The sequence below is a fragment of the Typha latifolia genome, chromosome 8 (assembly GCF_019914945.1).
Source record: "Typha latifolia isolate L0001 chromosome 8, TyphaL0001v2, whole genome shotgun sequence".
Lineage (NCBI taxonomy): Eukaryota > Viridiplantae > Streptophyta > Magnoliopsida > Poales > Typhaceae > Typha > Typha latifolia.
In genome coordinates, this window is record NC_133093.1 from 556,936 (window position 1) to 574,374 (window position 17,439).

Below are 17,439 nucleotides of genomic sequence, written 5' to 3' on the forward strand. Positions count from 1 at the left end.
CTTAAACATTACAACAAAGTCTATAGAGGTACGATTATTAATGGAGTGGAATGGAATTTTGCTGTGATTAGTTGACCCATCATCAAGATACTGTGGAAATTGGGTTAGGCAGGGAAGGTTATATAGTCTACTGAATGATAGGTTTGTTTTGTATTTTAAACAGAAAACAAACAAAAAAGGTGGGCCTTATGCAGTAGAAAGTTGGCCAGTCAAATAAAATAAAATTAAAAGTTGGCCAGTCAATTTGAACGCCCAAGTTCGTCGATTTGATCGCAGAGAAAATGCATTATGCTGCCGCCCTTGGATTAATCCTCCTTTTTTATTTTGGTCATCTTTCAAATTGGATTATGTTTTTATAGTGTTCTTAATTTTAAATACAACCAATGAGTGGAATTTGTAACCTGTTGTGTTCTAAGTTCTAGCATATTGCACATTTAGTCTTTCCATGTATTATATTTTTTCTGCAATGACTTGATGCATACCAATAAACTGTTGAATTCATTACTTGATCAATCAATTAATCTAACTATATTTTGTGGAGAGATAAAAGAAGTTGATTTATGAAATGAAAGGCTTGTTTTAATTAATAGACCACCTAAAAGTCAAATAATGACTAATTCTTCTGGTCATACTAATAGGCACTTCCACTCAATTTTATAAAAAAGTCATAAATTCCAAGAGAAAGATTATATATATATATATATATATATATATATATAAGTATTGAATATTCTTTATATTTTCACCATTGTTACATAGAATATCCTACTCATTTGCAGGGCCTCTGGTGACCAAGTTTTATCCTATGTTCTTACTTCGTGTTCTTTCCTCTCTCTCTTAACTTGGTGAGCCTTCTGGTCATACTAATAGGCACTTCCACTCAATTTTGTTAAAAAGTCATAAATTTCAATTTCAGCTCTTTGTCCAAGAGAAAGATAAATAAATAAATAATATATATATATATATATATGAAAGCTAAGTATTAAATATTCTTTATATTTTCACCATTGTTACATAAAATATCATAGAGTTAAATGCATTTTATCTCTTTTTTTATGCCTAAAATTATTTTACCTTCTTATACTTTAAAAAATCTCAGTCTCTATACTTATAACTAAAGTGATACTGTTAACTTAACGAAGCATGGCCAAATTACTACTAAAGTCAGCTAACGGGATTATTCCTCTCCATTTCTAGTTTTTTAAGAACAAAACTGCCCTTCCCTCTTATGTAAGGCTAGTCTTTCTCGTTTTACTCTCTCTTTTTTTCCTTTTGTTTTCTTTCCCACCAATATAGCCTTTTTTTCAACTATCAATTTCGCCATATAATTTCTACGTGATCTTTGTGCTAAATTTCAAAAACATAGGAAAGGAGATGATGTCGCTCAAACTGAAAAAAAAATTTAGGTAAAACTTCGTCAGTTAGCCTAACAAATTGATATGGTATTTTGGTTATTTAGCCGTGCCTCGTTAAGTTAGACAGTAAATATGACGGTATCATTTTAGTCGTAAATTCAGAAATTAGTTTAAGAATTTTCAAATTACATAAGTAAAATAATTTTGAACATAGTAAAAAAAAGTAAAATGTATTTAACCCAATATCGGACTTATTTGCAGGGCCTGAGGTGACCAAGTTTTATCCTATGTTATTATTCGTATTCTTTTCTCTCTCTCTTGACTTGGTGAGCCTTCCCCTCTATAAGTAAACCATATTCTCCTTCAAACTCCTCATCCTAGATTTGTTAATCTCTCTCTCTCTCTCTCTCTCTCTCTCTCTCTCTCTCTCTCTCTAGATTTCTAAGAGATATGGGTAGAAGCAAAGTATTCAGGGTGACTGTTAAGGCAAAGGAGACAGTGGCTGCCATCCTCCCTGTGCAAGAGCACTGGCTCCAACTATCCAACCTTGACCTACTCCTCCCGCCGTTGGACGTCGGCGTCTTCTTCTGCTACAAGAAGCAAAGCGCGACGGCGAACCCCTTGCTTTCGTTCGCCACCATGGTCAGTACTCTCAAGGCAGCATTGGAGCAGGTTCTTGTCACCTACTACCCCTTCGCAGGTGAAATCGTCGTAAACTCCGTTGGTGAGTCGGAGCTTCTTTGCAACGACCGTGGGGTGGATTTCATCGAAGCCTATGCCGATGTCGAGCTCGCAGAGCTCAACCTCTATGACCCCAATGAGAGTGTGGAGGCTAAACTGGTGCCGAAGAAGAAGAAAGGAGTGCTTTGTATTCAGGTTGCTACTCTCTCTCTCTCTCTCTCTCTCAAAAGTATACGTACACAAAAGGGTAGTCCTGAAACGAGATAAATGATTATTACTAATATCGTTCTCCGCCAACTTAAACTTTCTATAAAAACTAATAAATTAATATGATATGAGAGCAAGTTTTCCTGAGCTTAATTAATTATTTGATACTACACAAAACCGTTAGATTTGTTGTCCAAATATCGATTACAAGTAAGTCATTAACTACAAAGAGTTAAGTGTGGTAAATGAAAGTTGAAAGAGCACTTTGATAATTAATCTAGCTAGTGCAGCGGGAAAAAAAAAAGTTGATTAATTGTATATTAAGCTTTAATTAGCGTAACTCTAAAGTAGACTTTACCAAAGTTTAAGATTTCACTTGTCCATCACACATCACACATCACACATCACGCATCAAATAATTGGACTTAGCATTATGATGCGTGGTTGTTGCCTTGTTGGATATCATTTTCAACATCATAGAGCAGCGTCTGTGCATATCTAATCCCAACTAAACTGTTTATGGGAAAAATAATCATGCACTAACATAATTGATACAAAATAGAAGTTATGTCCTATCAGACCACAATAGAAGTTATTCAGAATAATGATTTGGTCAGTTTAAGGCTTATTTTCTTAGAAAGATTAACCCAGTTGTTCAATTTATTATTAATAGAACTAAAGTAGTAAGTAAAATTAGAGGATAGGCAGTTGACCGTGCAGTACGAAGAGAGATCTTGCGTGGATATGGTAAGCAAATGAGTTGAGTATACCCACTCAAATACTAGAGAATTATTTTTGCACGTCACTACTTGTTTTCTTTATATTTACAAACAGGCAACAGAGCTCAAATGCGGCGGAGTGGTGGTGGCGTGCACCTTCGACCACCGCGTCGCCGACGCCTACTCCACCAACATGTTCTTGGTGACCTGGGCCGAGACGGTGCGGTCGAAGCCTCTCTCCCGCCTCCCCTCTTTCCGCCGGTCATTCCTGGCCCCCCGCCGACCGGGCTCTTACGACGCCGCCATCGGCAACTTATACCTCCCCATCTCCTCCATCCCACCTCCCTCTCGCGCCCTTACTGAGTGCGTCAACCGCATCTACTACATCACCGCCGAAGACATCGCCCTCCTCCAGTCATCCGCCGGCAAAGGGAGGACTAAGTTAGAAGCCTTCACCGCCTACCTCTGGCGACTCCTCGCCAAATCCTTCGATCAGAAGGAAAAGAAGTGCCGCATGGGCGTCGTCATCGACGGGCGATCGCGGCTTGCTGCGTCTACTAACGAATCCATGGAGAATTACTTCGGCAACGTGCTATCGATCCCATACGGGACTTCGGACCTGAAAGTTCTGCATGAGTGTGATCTCAGTGACGTGGCTGACGACGTGCATGCATGGGTGTCGGCCGCCGCCACCGGAGAGCACTTCTTGGGGCTGATCGACTGGGTGGAGTCGCGGCGGCCGGAGGCGTTGGTGGCGAGTATATACTGCGAGGTGGAAGGGTCAGGGCCGGCGTGCCTGGTGTCGTCGGGTAGGAGGTTTCCGGTGAGGGAGGTGGAGTTCGGGTGGGGGAAGCCGGTATTCGGATCGTACCACTTCCCGTGGGGGAGCTCCGCCGCCGGGTACGTGATGCCGATGCCGAGCGCCAGGGAGAACGGAGATTGGGTGGTGTATGTGCACCTCATGCGCAGCGTAGTAGAGCTCATCGAGGAGGAGAAGCCGGTGGTGTTCCGGCCTTTGACGGCTGAGTACTATCTTGCACCGGCGGAGGATAATACCATGCATGGCCATTGCTATTAATGGAAAGTGACCAGTAGTATATATATATATATATATGATGGGACTATGCATGTTTTACTACTTACTAATATGGTTGATTAGGGTTATGTTAATGTATATAATAAATATAAGGGAAGATGGAGTCTGTAATCTATTTATATATGTACGAAGTAAATATGATTTAAAATACTTAATGTATGAATTTGCGTACTGCATTCGCTCCAGTTTAGTTTGGTCGAAATTTAAATTGCTCATAAACTTTTATTTGTGACATTTGATCGTTTTAGACAATGCGTAATCATTAGACTTTTTCCATTCAAAGATTTGAATGAAGACAATTTTCAATTGGGATTGTTATTCTTTTCGTTTTTTTTTTCTTTGTTTCTATGTTCTTATGATATTATTTTATTAAGATAGGAGGAGTCTAGTTCGACTGAGACTTTTTTACTTTAATCTTTCTTACATAAACTTTTATTAATATTACTTTAGATATATTAAAAAGTTTTATTTAATTATCTATAGTTTTATTTCTTAATCTTTAAATTCGATTCTAGAATATTGAATGAGCTTTCTATTTGTATCCAAAATAATATTGATCAGCCTTTATACGAGAAACATACGGGACCAAATATAAATTGTGTTATTAGATAATGGATTATATCAGTTATTAATAGATAATATTATTTTTTTAGTGGATTACATTAATTTGAAGATATTTGTGAGATGAAATTGTAGAAGAATAAGTAAACATAAAATTGATCGGAGTTTATATTAAAAAAAGATATGAATAAAATAACAAGACAAAAATGAATCCCGTTATTTAGTACTCCGTGGAGATATTTTTAGCTCTCAAAATATCAAATTTGAATATGCATGATTGTAAGAAATCATAGATGCTACTATGCTAGTTAGAGATATTTCGATCATCTCCGTGGAAGAGACCGAGAGCTAGTTCGATGAATTCTCCATAATTTATTTAGCTGTAGCTATTCTCGGCTCTGTACGTGGATGCTACTATGCTAGTTGGAGGCAGAGCAATCGAAGAGTCCGTGCTCAATGCTTTGATGGAGATGGAAGAGCTACCATCACTTGTGGTGGGGTGTTTGATGATGAGTGGATTTGCATGATAGCATTGGATTCATGTCGCCAATAAGCTTGTTCTTAAATTTAAAAACATATATACCAATATATATATATCACTGTGATTCTTCTTTGCATTAAACAACACATTTACGTGTAAAATTAACTACACACAGATTAATTATGATTCGACAAACTTCTAAAAGCTTAGTAAGTGTGTATATATATTCTTGAACAAAAAGCAAATAAATTAATGGATTACCTAATATACTCATAAAAGAAAAACATTCCAAAATTTGAATAACCCGGCAGCTGATAAATTTACTTGGGTTCTAGATAAAAGTTTTAGGTGCAACCTTGACGTATATTAAACCTATGGTTTGTGCACCCACTTAGATATCTATATGCTAATTAGTAAGATATGTTTGTCTTCTAGATTCCAAACTGCTTCACTTTCTCTTTAAAGCTTCACAATTTTAATTCCCTCTTCCATGAGAACAACCTTCGAGCCTTCAACTATCATTTTGTTGGCACTCTAACCGGCAATATTTTTAGAGGAAGAGCCATTTTTTTCTGGTACTAATAAAATAATGAAGTGCAGTAGAACTGGTGGTTAAACTAGAGTTGATAGATGGTGTTTGTCTATTCCCCATGGATCCCTTCTCATAGTTGTGATACGATAATTGACCCATCACTACTCATTGTATCTAAATTGTACTGATTAGTTGATCCATCACTACAATTTAGTGATGAGATGCAGTGAAAAGTAGGCTTCATCTAGTGGAAAGTTGGATAGTCAATTTGAAGTTGGTCCTCTTAATTATTTCTTTATCAAACCCAACACATTTTTAAATTGGAAAATGTTTCTAGTTCTTTGTAATATTCTTTTAAATGCAGCTTATGAGTACGATATACATGTGGTAGGTTTGTAATCGGATACTAGTTGGGGTAAATGTTAACAGTTGTATTCTAATGTATTACACTTTTATCTCTATTAATATATATTCTTTTTGCATCTATTATATTTTTGCACAGTAATTTGATACATACTAATAAATGGCTGGAGCAAGATTCCGTTCCTAAATTTAAAAAGAAAAAAAAGTATCATTCTACATATCTTGGCCAATCAATTAATTTGCATTTTCTAAAGTGGATATGAGATTTCGTAAATCTAAATTTAAGTTTTAGATATATATTTGGGTACTAAAATATCAAATAGAAAAACAGTCGGAATAGTAGGCGCATAAGCTTATATATTGTTTGTAAAAACTATAATGATAAGCTTATTTATATGAAATAATGCCTGGAAGAGAATGATGAAAAAAAAAACAGATTAATTATCTAATTCATTGAGTTTAAAAAAGTACTGTCTTTTATTATTTTCTTTTGGAAAAAAAAACAATTGGCATTAGATACAAAATAGACATTTCTCTTCCCACCAAACACAAAAATAAGAGAACTGTGGTCTAAAAACAATCAAAATTAATTGAGTGATTCTGGGGTGAATTTGTAAAGCGCAAACCCACTAATTTTTTAGTGCAAAACGATCAAACTATGCCCTCTTAAAACTTTTATTTATATTACTTGGACTCCTCCTCTTGGTCTCAATTAATATGAGACCATTATTTTTTTCTATTCTCTCTTATAATATATATGAAATTTTAGAAATTTTTAATTAAATTAAAATGAAGTTTTCATCAGAATAGATATTAAAATGTTTTGATTTTACGTATAAACAAAGGGGTCATTCTAGGATTTCGTAAATCCTAGAATGATTTATTAACTTTTGCCAAAATTATTGGATCCTCATATTATTTATATTTCATCTACAGATATCAACATAAGCTTTCGTCTTTGTAGACGAACTTGATGCAAGTGAGTCAAGTAGTCAGTAGTAATATAAGTATGATTAATAAGTTATTTTATTACTTCTGTTAACAATGTCAGTAGTAATTCAGTTAAAAGTCAAAAGGGTGAGATACTTTTCGCCGAAAGTACATGATGATAGAATGCATCTAACTCTCAAATCTCTTTCAAGTTATGTCTGTGTGAATGTCAATGCTTGTATTACCAGTATAGCAAAGAACTCTTATCCAACTTCTCTTAATGGAAAGAAGAAAAATGTTTGGAATGTATCAGAGTTGGTGAAAGGCAACATATATAGTGCAATGAGGCAAAAGGAAAACTGTCCAAATTAAATGGCCTGCGACATTCGACGCCATTTCTTCAAGTTGGCCACCAACCTACCTGCATTCTGATGCCTAATATACAACCTACTCAATGAAAAGATAAAACCCAGCTAGCTAAGTTGGTCAGTTATGATTAATAATGTAACCACTCCTCGGGACATTTGTCTTCTATGTATTGAAGCTTTGAAAGTTTGTTAAGCTAATCACTGTAAGGGTTGTAATCTTTCTATATGGCCCCTCAAGATTATCACTCAAGTTAGGTTACTATTTTGCGCTCAGTAGTAGGATTCTATCAGCTCATAACAAAGATCATGTATTAATAAAAAATTTGTTTTAATTTATAGACCACTCGAGAGAGAGAAAAATTATAACAGACTAGTTTACCTTTGGAACAAAAAGGTTGACTGATATTTCTTTATCATACTATTACTTTCCATCGATTTCATTACTGGAAATATGGAATCTATTATTTTATGATGACAAATTTGTAGACAAAAACAGTAGTAAGTGGAATGGTACCCCTTAATTGGTAGAAAGGAGTACTAATACATAAATAATATTTTAATTAATTATATTTGTGTATTTTTTTTATGAGAAGAGTATGGGCTTATACACTGCAATGCAAACCTAGATAGGAAAAGTTTTTGAGACAGAGAGGAGAGTACATTCGATGTGAACTTTGAGAAAAAGAGAGTACAAAATGTGATTTTTTGAGAGAAGATAATACACTTGATGTGGCATTTTAAGAGAGAAATGACAGTTAATTTGAGTGTTGTCTCTCAAGATAAATATATACAAATTTTATTATTAATTTGGTGGTACAAAGTGAGAGGAGTGATAAATATGAATTAAGCCTAAGTGATTATTTAAGTTATTATACTAGTATAAATGTTTATCACAAAATAAGCTAAATCTTATTTCAGAAGAAACTAATTCTCTTTGGATTTTTGGACGTTGTTGCAAATCTTGAGTTCACATGCATGAATTGGTATTATTTGACATTGTGATGGTATAATATATTGCTATCTCATGACTATGTATTTATGATCTTCAACGCTATGATCGGTAAGTTTGGCGGATTTTGGAATTGGAGGAAATCTCCTGTCAAATTGGAGTTTTACTTTGACAAATTGGAGCTAATTGATTTTTTTTCTTGAAAATTTGATTTATTAATTTAATGAATTTTTTTGGGGGATATGCTCAAGTCGAAAATTAGTTTTAAAATTTATTAAAAATCAACATTTGTATGTTTTAATTGTTCGTCGACATTGGATCATACTTATGTATTTTGATAAATTATTTTAACGTGAAATTGCTTGAAGGTGATTGAATATTTTGAAAGCATTATGTTACGAACCGGTTTAATTCGATCCGGACTAATTCGAGGAAGTGATTTTTGAAAGAAGCTGTGGATGATCTAACCGTTGGATCTTCCTAAAATTTAGATATATTGTCGCCCTTAAAAATAAATTTTTAATGAATCCAAAATCTCAGAGTTTGGACAGCTAGATCTTGTGATATCGGCCAAACAGTAGCCGAAGGTCGGATAAATCCTAGCTTGATAGCCCTTAAATGGCTAGATAAATGCTAGGTTGATTCCTTAAAGTGAAGGGGAAGAAGTTGTAATAGAAGAGGAGGATTAGGAGTTAGAAGAAGCTGACCACAAATTTGGGCGGTGGAAAGAAAGAGGTGGGAGAGGGCGCCAACGACTAGAACAAGAGAGAAAAAGATAAATGCACAATGTCGTTTTCAATTATCAAATAAACTCTAATTAGGGTTTCCTCCACATATTTATAAAGGCTCAACCCAAGTACCCAAGCAACTAAGTTGAAATCCTAACAAACCAATAATTTTCACCGCAATGCGTTCGAACGCGTCCATTCACATTCGAACGCGCAAATATCATTCTCTATCGTTGTAAACGTGTGCATGCGTTCGAACAGCCCTGTTCGAACATAGATCCTTAGCGTTCAAACGCCCCCTGGCAAAATGCTTTATTCTCTCAAGCAAATCCAAACTAGATAAATAAGCTTATCCTAATGAACTCAATGCCTCAAGTGGATCCAATCCAATATAGTCGTATCACATTATCTTTCCTTAATTGTTGAATTTAATGTGTGATAAATTGATTGTGTTTAATTTGCAAATCTTTTGTCAAATTAGCGTTTTGTTTTATACATTTGCGTTTCACGTGTATCTAGTATTTTTGGAAAATTGTTTTGTTTTGTCCACAATCAATCGGATTCATGTCCTAATATTTACAATGTTTTTTCTTAGTCTCGACTATGCTTTCCATATCTTTGGACCTACCTTATTTATTTCTCCCCTACCTCCGAATTTAAAATTTTATACAATGTCATAGAATTTCAGTCGTACGTCCAATAAAAAAGGAGGAGATTATTAAAGGTAAGTATCAAATCATTTGTCTATGTTTAATTTCACCTTTGTCACATAAACTATCCTATAGTTGTTAAAGAAGACCACTAGTGACGAAGTTTTCTCCTATCTTCTTAACTATTATATATTCCTCTTTGGTGAGCCTTCCCCTCTATAAGTAAACCATGTTCTCCTTCAACCTTCTCATCTTAAACATAATTCCTAGCTTACCCAACACACCCACCCTCACCTCTCTTTCACTTTCTCTCTCTCTCTCTCTCTCTCTCTCTCTCTCTCTCTCTCTCTCTCTCTCTCTCTCTCTCTCTCTCTCTCTCTCTCTCTCTCTCTCTCTCTCTCTCTCTCTCTCTCTCTCTCTCTCTCTCTCTCTAATTCTCTCACTCTAAGAGATATGAGTGGAAGCAAAGTATTCAGTGTGACTACTAAGGGAAAGGAGACAGTGGCTGCCATCCTCCCTGTGCAAGAGCATTGGCTACCACTCTCCAACCTTGACCTACTCCTCCCGCCGTTGAACGTCGGCGTCTTCTTCTGCTACAAGAAGCAGAGTGCGAAGGCGAACCCCTTCGCCGCCATGGTCAGTACTCTCAAGGCGGCGTTGGGGCAGGTTCTTGTCACCTACTACCCCTTCGCAGGTGAAATCGTTGTAAACTCCGTTGGTGAGCCGGAGCTTCTTTGCAACGACCGCGGGGTGGATTTCATCGAAGCCTATGCCGATGTCGAGTTCCCAGAGCTCAACCTCTATGACCCTAACGAGAGTGTGGAGGGTAAACTGGTGCCGAAGAAGAAGAAAGGAGTGCTTTGTGTTCAGGTTGTTGCTCCTCTCTCTCTCTCTCTCTCTCTCTCTCTCTCTCTCTCATATAAGTATACGAAAACAAAAGAGTAAAGCTTAAATATGATTAAAATTAACTTGCTTTTCATGGGAAATGCTCATGTACTAACACAAGTCCAACTAGCTCGTGACTGAGATTCTTAGTTAGATTTCTGTGTGAATATTAGGTTCATATGCGTATTATTTAAGTCCATTTGTGGTATCTCCAGAGAGTTAGGCCTATCGATTATCTAAAAATAAATAATAGATAACTGAAATCGAAAAATAAAAAAATAATAAAAAAGTCGGAGGGCAGGCAATTTCACCTTACGAATCATTGCATTGCATGGCTATGGTAAGTCAGTAAGTTGACCACCTACTCAAAGTCTATATAGTACTAGAGAATTATTTTTGCAAGTCACTACTTGCTTTCTTTATATTTACAAACAGGCAACAGAGCTCAAATGCGGCGGAGTGGTGGTGGCGTGCACCTTTGACCACCGCGTCGCCGACGCCTACTCCACCAACATGTTCTTGGTGGCCTGGGCTGAGACGGCGCGCTCGAAGCCTCTCTCCCGGCTCCCCTCCTTCCGCCGGTCCCTCCTGACCCCCCGTCGACCGGGCTCTTACGACGTCGCCATCGGCAAGTTATACCTCTCCGTCTCGTCCATCCCCCCTCCCCGTCGCTCCCCGACCGAGGCCGTCAACCGCATCTACTACATCACCGCCGACGACATCGCCCTCCTCCAGTCCTCTGCCGGCAAGGGGAGGACCAAATTAGAAGCCTTCACCGCCTACCTCTGGCGACTCCTCGCCAAATCCTCCGATCCGAAGGAGAAATCGTGCCGCATGGGCGTCGTCGTTGATGGGCGTTCGCGGCTTGCCGCGTCCACTAACAAATCCATGGAGAATTACTTCGGCAACGTGCTATCAATTCCATTTGGGACTTTGGACGTGAAAGTTCTGCATGAGAGTGAGCTAAGTGACGTGGCTGACGACGTGCATGCATGGGTGTCGGCCGCCGCCACCGGAGGGCACTTCTTGGGGCTGGTCGACTGGGTGGAGTCGCGGCGGCCGGAGGCGTTGGTGGCGAGTATATACTGCGAGGAGGACGGAGGACCGGCGTGCCTGGTGTCGTCGGGGAGGAGGTTCCCGGTTAGGGAGGTGGACTTCGGGTGGGGAAAGCCGGCGTTCGGGTCGTACCACTTCCCGTGGGGGAGCTCCGCCGCCGGGTACGTGATGCCGATGCCGAGCGCCAGGGAGAACGGAGATTGGGTGGTGTACGCACACCTCATGCCAAGGATAGTGGAGGTGATCGAGGAGGAGGAGCCGGCGGTGTTTCGGCCTTTGACGACTGAGTACTATCTTGCGCCAATGGAGGAGAATGCCATGGCCGTTGCCACCAATGGAAAGTGACCAGTATAACATATAATAGTGGAGATGGGACTATGCGTGTGTTACTACTTAATTACTATTGTATGGTTGATTAGGTTATGTTATTGTATTAAAAGGGAAGGTGAAGTATTCTCTTCTTCTTCTCCTTCTTCTTCTTCTTCTTCTCCTTCTTCTTCTTCTCCTTCTTCTTCTCCTTCTTCTCCTTCTTCTTATTGTTAATGAAGTATGATTTAATTTATTTATGGTGTTCTAATCTTTGAGCTAGTAAATGCTCGATCGATCGAATCAAGAAACTTTGGTTGTCTAATATTTGTTGTTCAATCTGCCACCCAAATATTCCGCGATAGTAGCATCCACTCTTGTTTCGAGTACAGAAGAAAAAAACATGGGTTACATTCCACTCACCAGTTACTACTCAATACTAGCAGCATTTGGCACCCAACCCATGCTAGATGCATGAGGAGATGACCCAGTCATCAGGGCGGTAGGATTCCAACTCGATCATCGTCCTCCTCCGCAGCAAAAGGAGGGTCAACCTGCATCTCCAAAGAAGCATCATCACTGGGGCTGCCAGAGCCAGAGGTACCAAACTAGTTTCGATCACGAACACCCATGGACGCAACCTGAGAATCTGTGTTTCTCTCGAGGGGTCAGGACATGAATCGATCTGATAGCAAGAAAAGTAAGAATTTGGTACACCCAATTCCAACCAAACCTCGCCTATATATATATAGGTGGCTATCTAATGACTTCCGTTGAAGAGAAGCTTGGAAGTTGTGACGTCCAAGGAATCTAAGTTGAGAACTCGCCTCCTTGTAGTACGTACGTCCATGGGCCTTTAATAAGCATCCTGATTGTATCTTCCTCAGAAGCAAGATTGAAAGAGGTATAACCCTTCTACCAAATCCGAATCCACGAATGGCCTCATAATCAACCAGATTTTAGCTAGGATCTCACAGAGTGTAGTTATAGGAACAACCTAGAGGTGGAGTCAGACTCCGAATTGCTTATCAAAATCATCGCAGGCGAGATCCGCAAACACCTTCGGATGCTATCAAGCTTATTTGACGATTGCAAATTGCTTATCTTTTGTATTCCTTTTTCTACTTTGACTACACGGCTGGTCCTGTTAAAAATTGGCTCCAAACCAAGAAAACCGTTTGGACGAGTTAATAACATTCATTGCAGATTGCTAGCATTTCAAATTTATATGCCGGCGTTCAAACAATGTCCTGTTGTTAATATGAGATAGAGATGTTTGAACGAAGTTCAGATGTTCGGATAACCGAGAGTTTGAAAGGTCACAGTTTTCGAACAGGCTTCCAATGGTGCACCGGTGTCTGAACGCTGTCCATCAGTTTGAACAGTTTGCAAAATGTGCTTGCAGCAGTGCACGAGCGTACGAACGCCATCCATCCGTTTGAAAGGCCTGCGATTTTCTTCTCCTTCGAGTCATCCTTATAAATACCTTTGAGGTTTTATAGCATAATAACTTTTGAAAATATTTAAGAGAAAAAACTACTATTGTACTCAGAGTGTTTGGAGTTTACATCGCTCGTTGACGTAGGCACATCGTCGAACCACGTAAAATCTTGTATTTTTTTTCTCTATAATTATTTGCATTTGAAGTTACTTATTCGTGGTTAGATTAATCTCTAGGATTTCTCTACTCGTGGCATCGTATTTGTGATTTTCTCTATTTGAATCTATTACTATTCCATTGATATTGTTATTGTTTGATGGGGAATTCACTTCCACTATCCTGTTCTGCACAGCATGTCACTCACTCCATGCCACTTAATTAAATAGATCACCTCTCCTACATCAAAAAAAAATATATATATATTAGGATGAAAGAAGTATAGAACTCAAGAATTTTCATAAAAAACCTATGTTTTCAACTTATTATTCTAAATTAAAAGAGGTCTTTTTATCTTATTATGTAAGGTTTGTTAGGCAATTACAAATAGGATTCTAGGTTTGTAGAGGGTAGAATGCATTTTTTTTCCTGATAACATTCATTTGGCATATATGAACCGTAATGATCGAATAATCCAGAAACATGGGGTGTTAAATATAAAAATTCATTCTAACTCCACTCCTGGGTAGATCTCCCCCCCAAAGGGCCCGAACTCATTCTAGGGTTTTCTTTTCTTCTTCTCCATTGTGGATTTGAGAGAGAGAGAGAAGGGGGTGGAGAAGGAAGGCGAAGAGAGGCAAGAATGGGCGGCGCCGGAGGAGATCACCATGGACACGTGGACCACGGTCATGCGCCGGACTTCCGTAACAAGGTATGGAGCATGACGGGTGGGCCCTACTGCCGCCCCAAGCACTGGAAGCGCAACACCGCCATCGCCATGGCCGGCATCTTCCTTGTCTGCATTCCCATCGCCATGAAGTCCGCCGAACTCGAGGTATCCTTATCTAACCTTCCCATTTATTTGATTTTGCTTTTATTGTTACCTATTTCTTCGAACTTTCTCGTGGATTTGGCATCCGCCGCGACGGAACAAACCGATCTGGATAAATTGGTTATAAATCTTCAATCTTGTAGCAGGGCAAATAGAAAATTATAAAGAAACAAAATCATTAATTGGGGTTTTTGATGGATCTCCCAAATACTATCACATTTGGTGGTGTTCGATGCTGAAATCTTTCGTTGCACGATCTACCTGGAGATCTTAATTCGAGTATGTAGATGAATCTTTATAGTATTTTGTTATTAATTTTGTTCTGGAAAATGGTTATTGCGTGCAATTGAAATGCTTCTTTATATCAAAGAGAGAGGAAAATGTATGAGTTTGGGTACATTAATTGGATCTTGCATCCCTTGTGCTTCTTGCAGTTACTTCCACTTAGGTTGTGTTTGGTTAATGGAAAGTGAAGAAAGAAGGTGCTAATTTTCTGAAAGTTTACCATTTTGTGGTGTTTGAAGAAAAAACTGGAGTGCGGAGTGAATTCTCCACTTACTTATAAATCCATCCAATTTTTTTTCATTTCACTTTATATTCTAAAGGAAGAGAATAATATTTTCTACAGTTTTATATATTGCATGTCATCATTAATTGCAATAATTACTCTACACTTCCGCCAAACACTTCTAATTTTTACTAAGCATAAGAAGTTATGATCATTTACTAAGAGTGACTTTACTAAAGACTTACATCACTTTCTTCTCTGCATTTATTATCAATCACACACTCTTAAATTTAGGGTTATTACAAGCACATCTCAGAATAATGAATGAGAAATTCTACAAGATTATTGCAGCATGGCATGTCTGTTCAGATAATTAGATTGTTAGACAAGTTGATAAGATTAGTGCAACTGATATAGAAATGGATGAGTAACCTTACTAGCAAAAATAGTGTTCAACTTGAAAATTAATGTGAGAGATATTTAAAATGATTAATGCAATCATGCCGAGACTGCATATAGTGCCTGTAAGGAAAAGCAATTTAATTCGAGTAGAAGATGCTACTAAGGAGCGCGGTGTAGGAACATGCGCAAAATAAACATTGATACTAGTAACAGGAATAGTGGGTGTGAAATTCCATATTATCGTTGACAGAGTTTCAATAGATTATAGGTTTTAGATTGGCAGGTAGCAATCATTTGTGCTAGGTGGGTGTCTATTCTTTGGGGTGGCTTAGGTATTAATAACTAAAAAAATATATTATAGGAATTCAGAGTTTAAAAATGCTGCATGAAAACCAAAAGGTAATAATTAGATTTCTTATGAAAATCATAGAAAGCTACTAGGATCCATTGATTTGGAAACACCGACAGTTATTTTGAACTTTGAGAATGTCCTACATAGCAAAACATCACCTAAATTGCTAGGAAAGATGCCTGTGTCAGGACAATTTTAGGCAGGTTCTGCATAAGGGGCATGACTATGAAGTATGAAACAAGGTGGCTATTTTAGAACAACAGCCATTGTTTTACACTTGAATATAACTTCCTGATTTCATGAAACTGGAAATGGGAGAGACATCCACTGTAAGCAGGAAGATGGAGTGATCATGACCTCTCTTTTTTGTTAATGACTGCAATAATCTTGCTGCTTAATTAAGGTTGGAGCTTAATTTTTATAAATCTGATCAGTGTAAAGAATATTGAAAAATAAGAATGATATAAACGTCAGAGTTTGTTGTCACAGTTCACAAAAGTATAGCTTATTATCTTACCTTAAACTCGAAGGCCACTAGGTTGGTAGGGACATGTTGTTAGTCTTATCTACAGTGTTCTGAAAAGCAGTGGATGCTCTTGCATGCCCTGTTGAATATGCAATGATCCCTTGATCATCTTGCATGAACCACATCTGCATAGGGCCTAAGCGCAATTGGGCCATAAAATAATAACCTGACAAGCCGCCTATGGCCACATAATATTTGCAGTAGCTATAAGAGAAATAAGAATGGAATATAGATGAATCGATACTTAAAATAATTGAATACGAGGTTGTATGGATAGATCCTTGTTGTTTTCATTCTGATATCTATCGTTCCATTATTAGAATGTTTAGTTCTGATATTTGCTTTTCTGTAACTTTAGTATTGTCTTGTTGATACAATATCCTTGAACATAGGGGCTTGAAAAAAATTACTATTCTTATTTCTTCTTGATTCGTTTATGTTATTCTCTTTTTGTTGGTTATGTATCCTTAAATTTTCACCAGATTTATTTATCTGCTTAACGCAGGCATTATAAGGTATCTCTGGTCCACTTTATCATACTATTTTGAATTAAAACTTGTGTGTAGTTTGGTTTTTTCATCCTTCTGCTTATATCCCTTTGAATATAAAATATGCATAGGACTTAATGCATTTTGTTTCATTTTGTGCTTCATTCTAGCATGAAATTTCTGGAAGAAAGGCTGAAGCTTGTGTTTTGTGGATACTTAGTGACTAGTGATAGGTAGAACCTTTAGGTAGTTTCAGCTAATAGGTTGGTCAGCGTTCATGGAACAGTTCCTGCTATGAATTTCCCAGCGCAGTAACTTGTTTCTTACTCAAATGTTTTTTCACTAACAATCATTTCTAAAACTCCAAGACTGATGAATTATTTTTGTGCAGCAACGACCCCATTACCCGGTCCGCCCGATACCTTCACAGCTATGGTGCAAAAACTTTGGCAAGAAAGAGTACTGATGCATGACCAACATTTGCCAACAAATATTTTTCTGTTTGCAATCTAGCTAAGTTCTGCAATCAGGCCCCTGCAGCTGTAATAAGGATACAAATGACCTTCTGTGGATGTGTATACATTTTATTTTTGGATATACTGCTTGAGGTGTTTCTAGAGTGAATAAGAAACTCTGCCTTTCCTGGGTGGAAATGAATTGTAGTCAAATGTGCTAATGTCGGTCTCTTTCTGCCAAAAAGTGGCAATAGGTTCACTGGCACTTAGAACTCTTCATAAATTTGTGATACTATCTTCTTTTCGCAGCATTTGAAAATTATAAGTTGATAGTTGATGAATTTAGAAGAACCTTCTTGTTTCCAGTGGGAATTGGTTGATATTTCTTCCTTCGGAGTTTTTAGCTCAATAC

At 37.8% G+C, this 17,439-nt stretch overlaps 3 protein-coding genes across 3 annotated transcripts; all 3 read left to right on the forward strand.

Moving 5' to 3' along the window:
- Positions 1-1,690: 1,690 nt before the first annotated feature.
- Positions 1,691-4,243, forward strand: LOC140794114 (coniferyl alcohol acyltransferase-like). The gene is made up of 2 exons (XM_073145980.1): positions 1,691-2,231; positions 3,078-4,243. Exons 1-2 carry the CDS (start codon positions 1,806-1,808, stop codon positions 4,038-4,040), a joined length of 1,389 nt encoding a protein of 462 aa, XP_073002081.1. The 5' UTR covers positions 1,691-1,805; the 3' UTR covers positions 4,041-4,243.
- Positions 4,244-9,838: 5,595 nt separating this feature from the next.
- LOC140794142 (coniferyl alcohol acyltransferase-like) lies at positions 9,839-12,123 on the forward strand. The gene is made up of 2 exons (XM_073146026.1): positions 9,839-10,490; positions 10,941-12,123. Exons 1-2 carry the CDS (start codon positions 10,074-10,076, stop codon positions 11,904-11,906), a joined length of 1,383 nt encoding a protein of 460 aa, XP_073002127.1. The 5' UTR covers positions 9,839-10,073; the 3' UTR covers positions 11,907-12,123.
- Positions 12,124-13,994: 1,871 nt separating this feature from the next.
- On the forward strand, positions 13,995-17,378 carry LOC140793391 (uncharacterized). The gene is made up of 2 exons (XM_073144847.1): positions 13,995-14,299; positions 16,964-17,378. The coding sequence occupies exons 1-2, from the start codon at positions 14,108-14,110 to the stop codon at positions 17,036-17,038; spliced, it is 267 nt and encodes an 88-aa protein (XP_073000948.1). The 5' UTR covers positions 13,995-14,107; the 3' UTR covers positions 17,039-17,378.
- Positions 17,379-17,439: the final 61 nt, after the last annotated feature.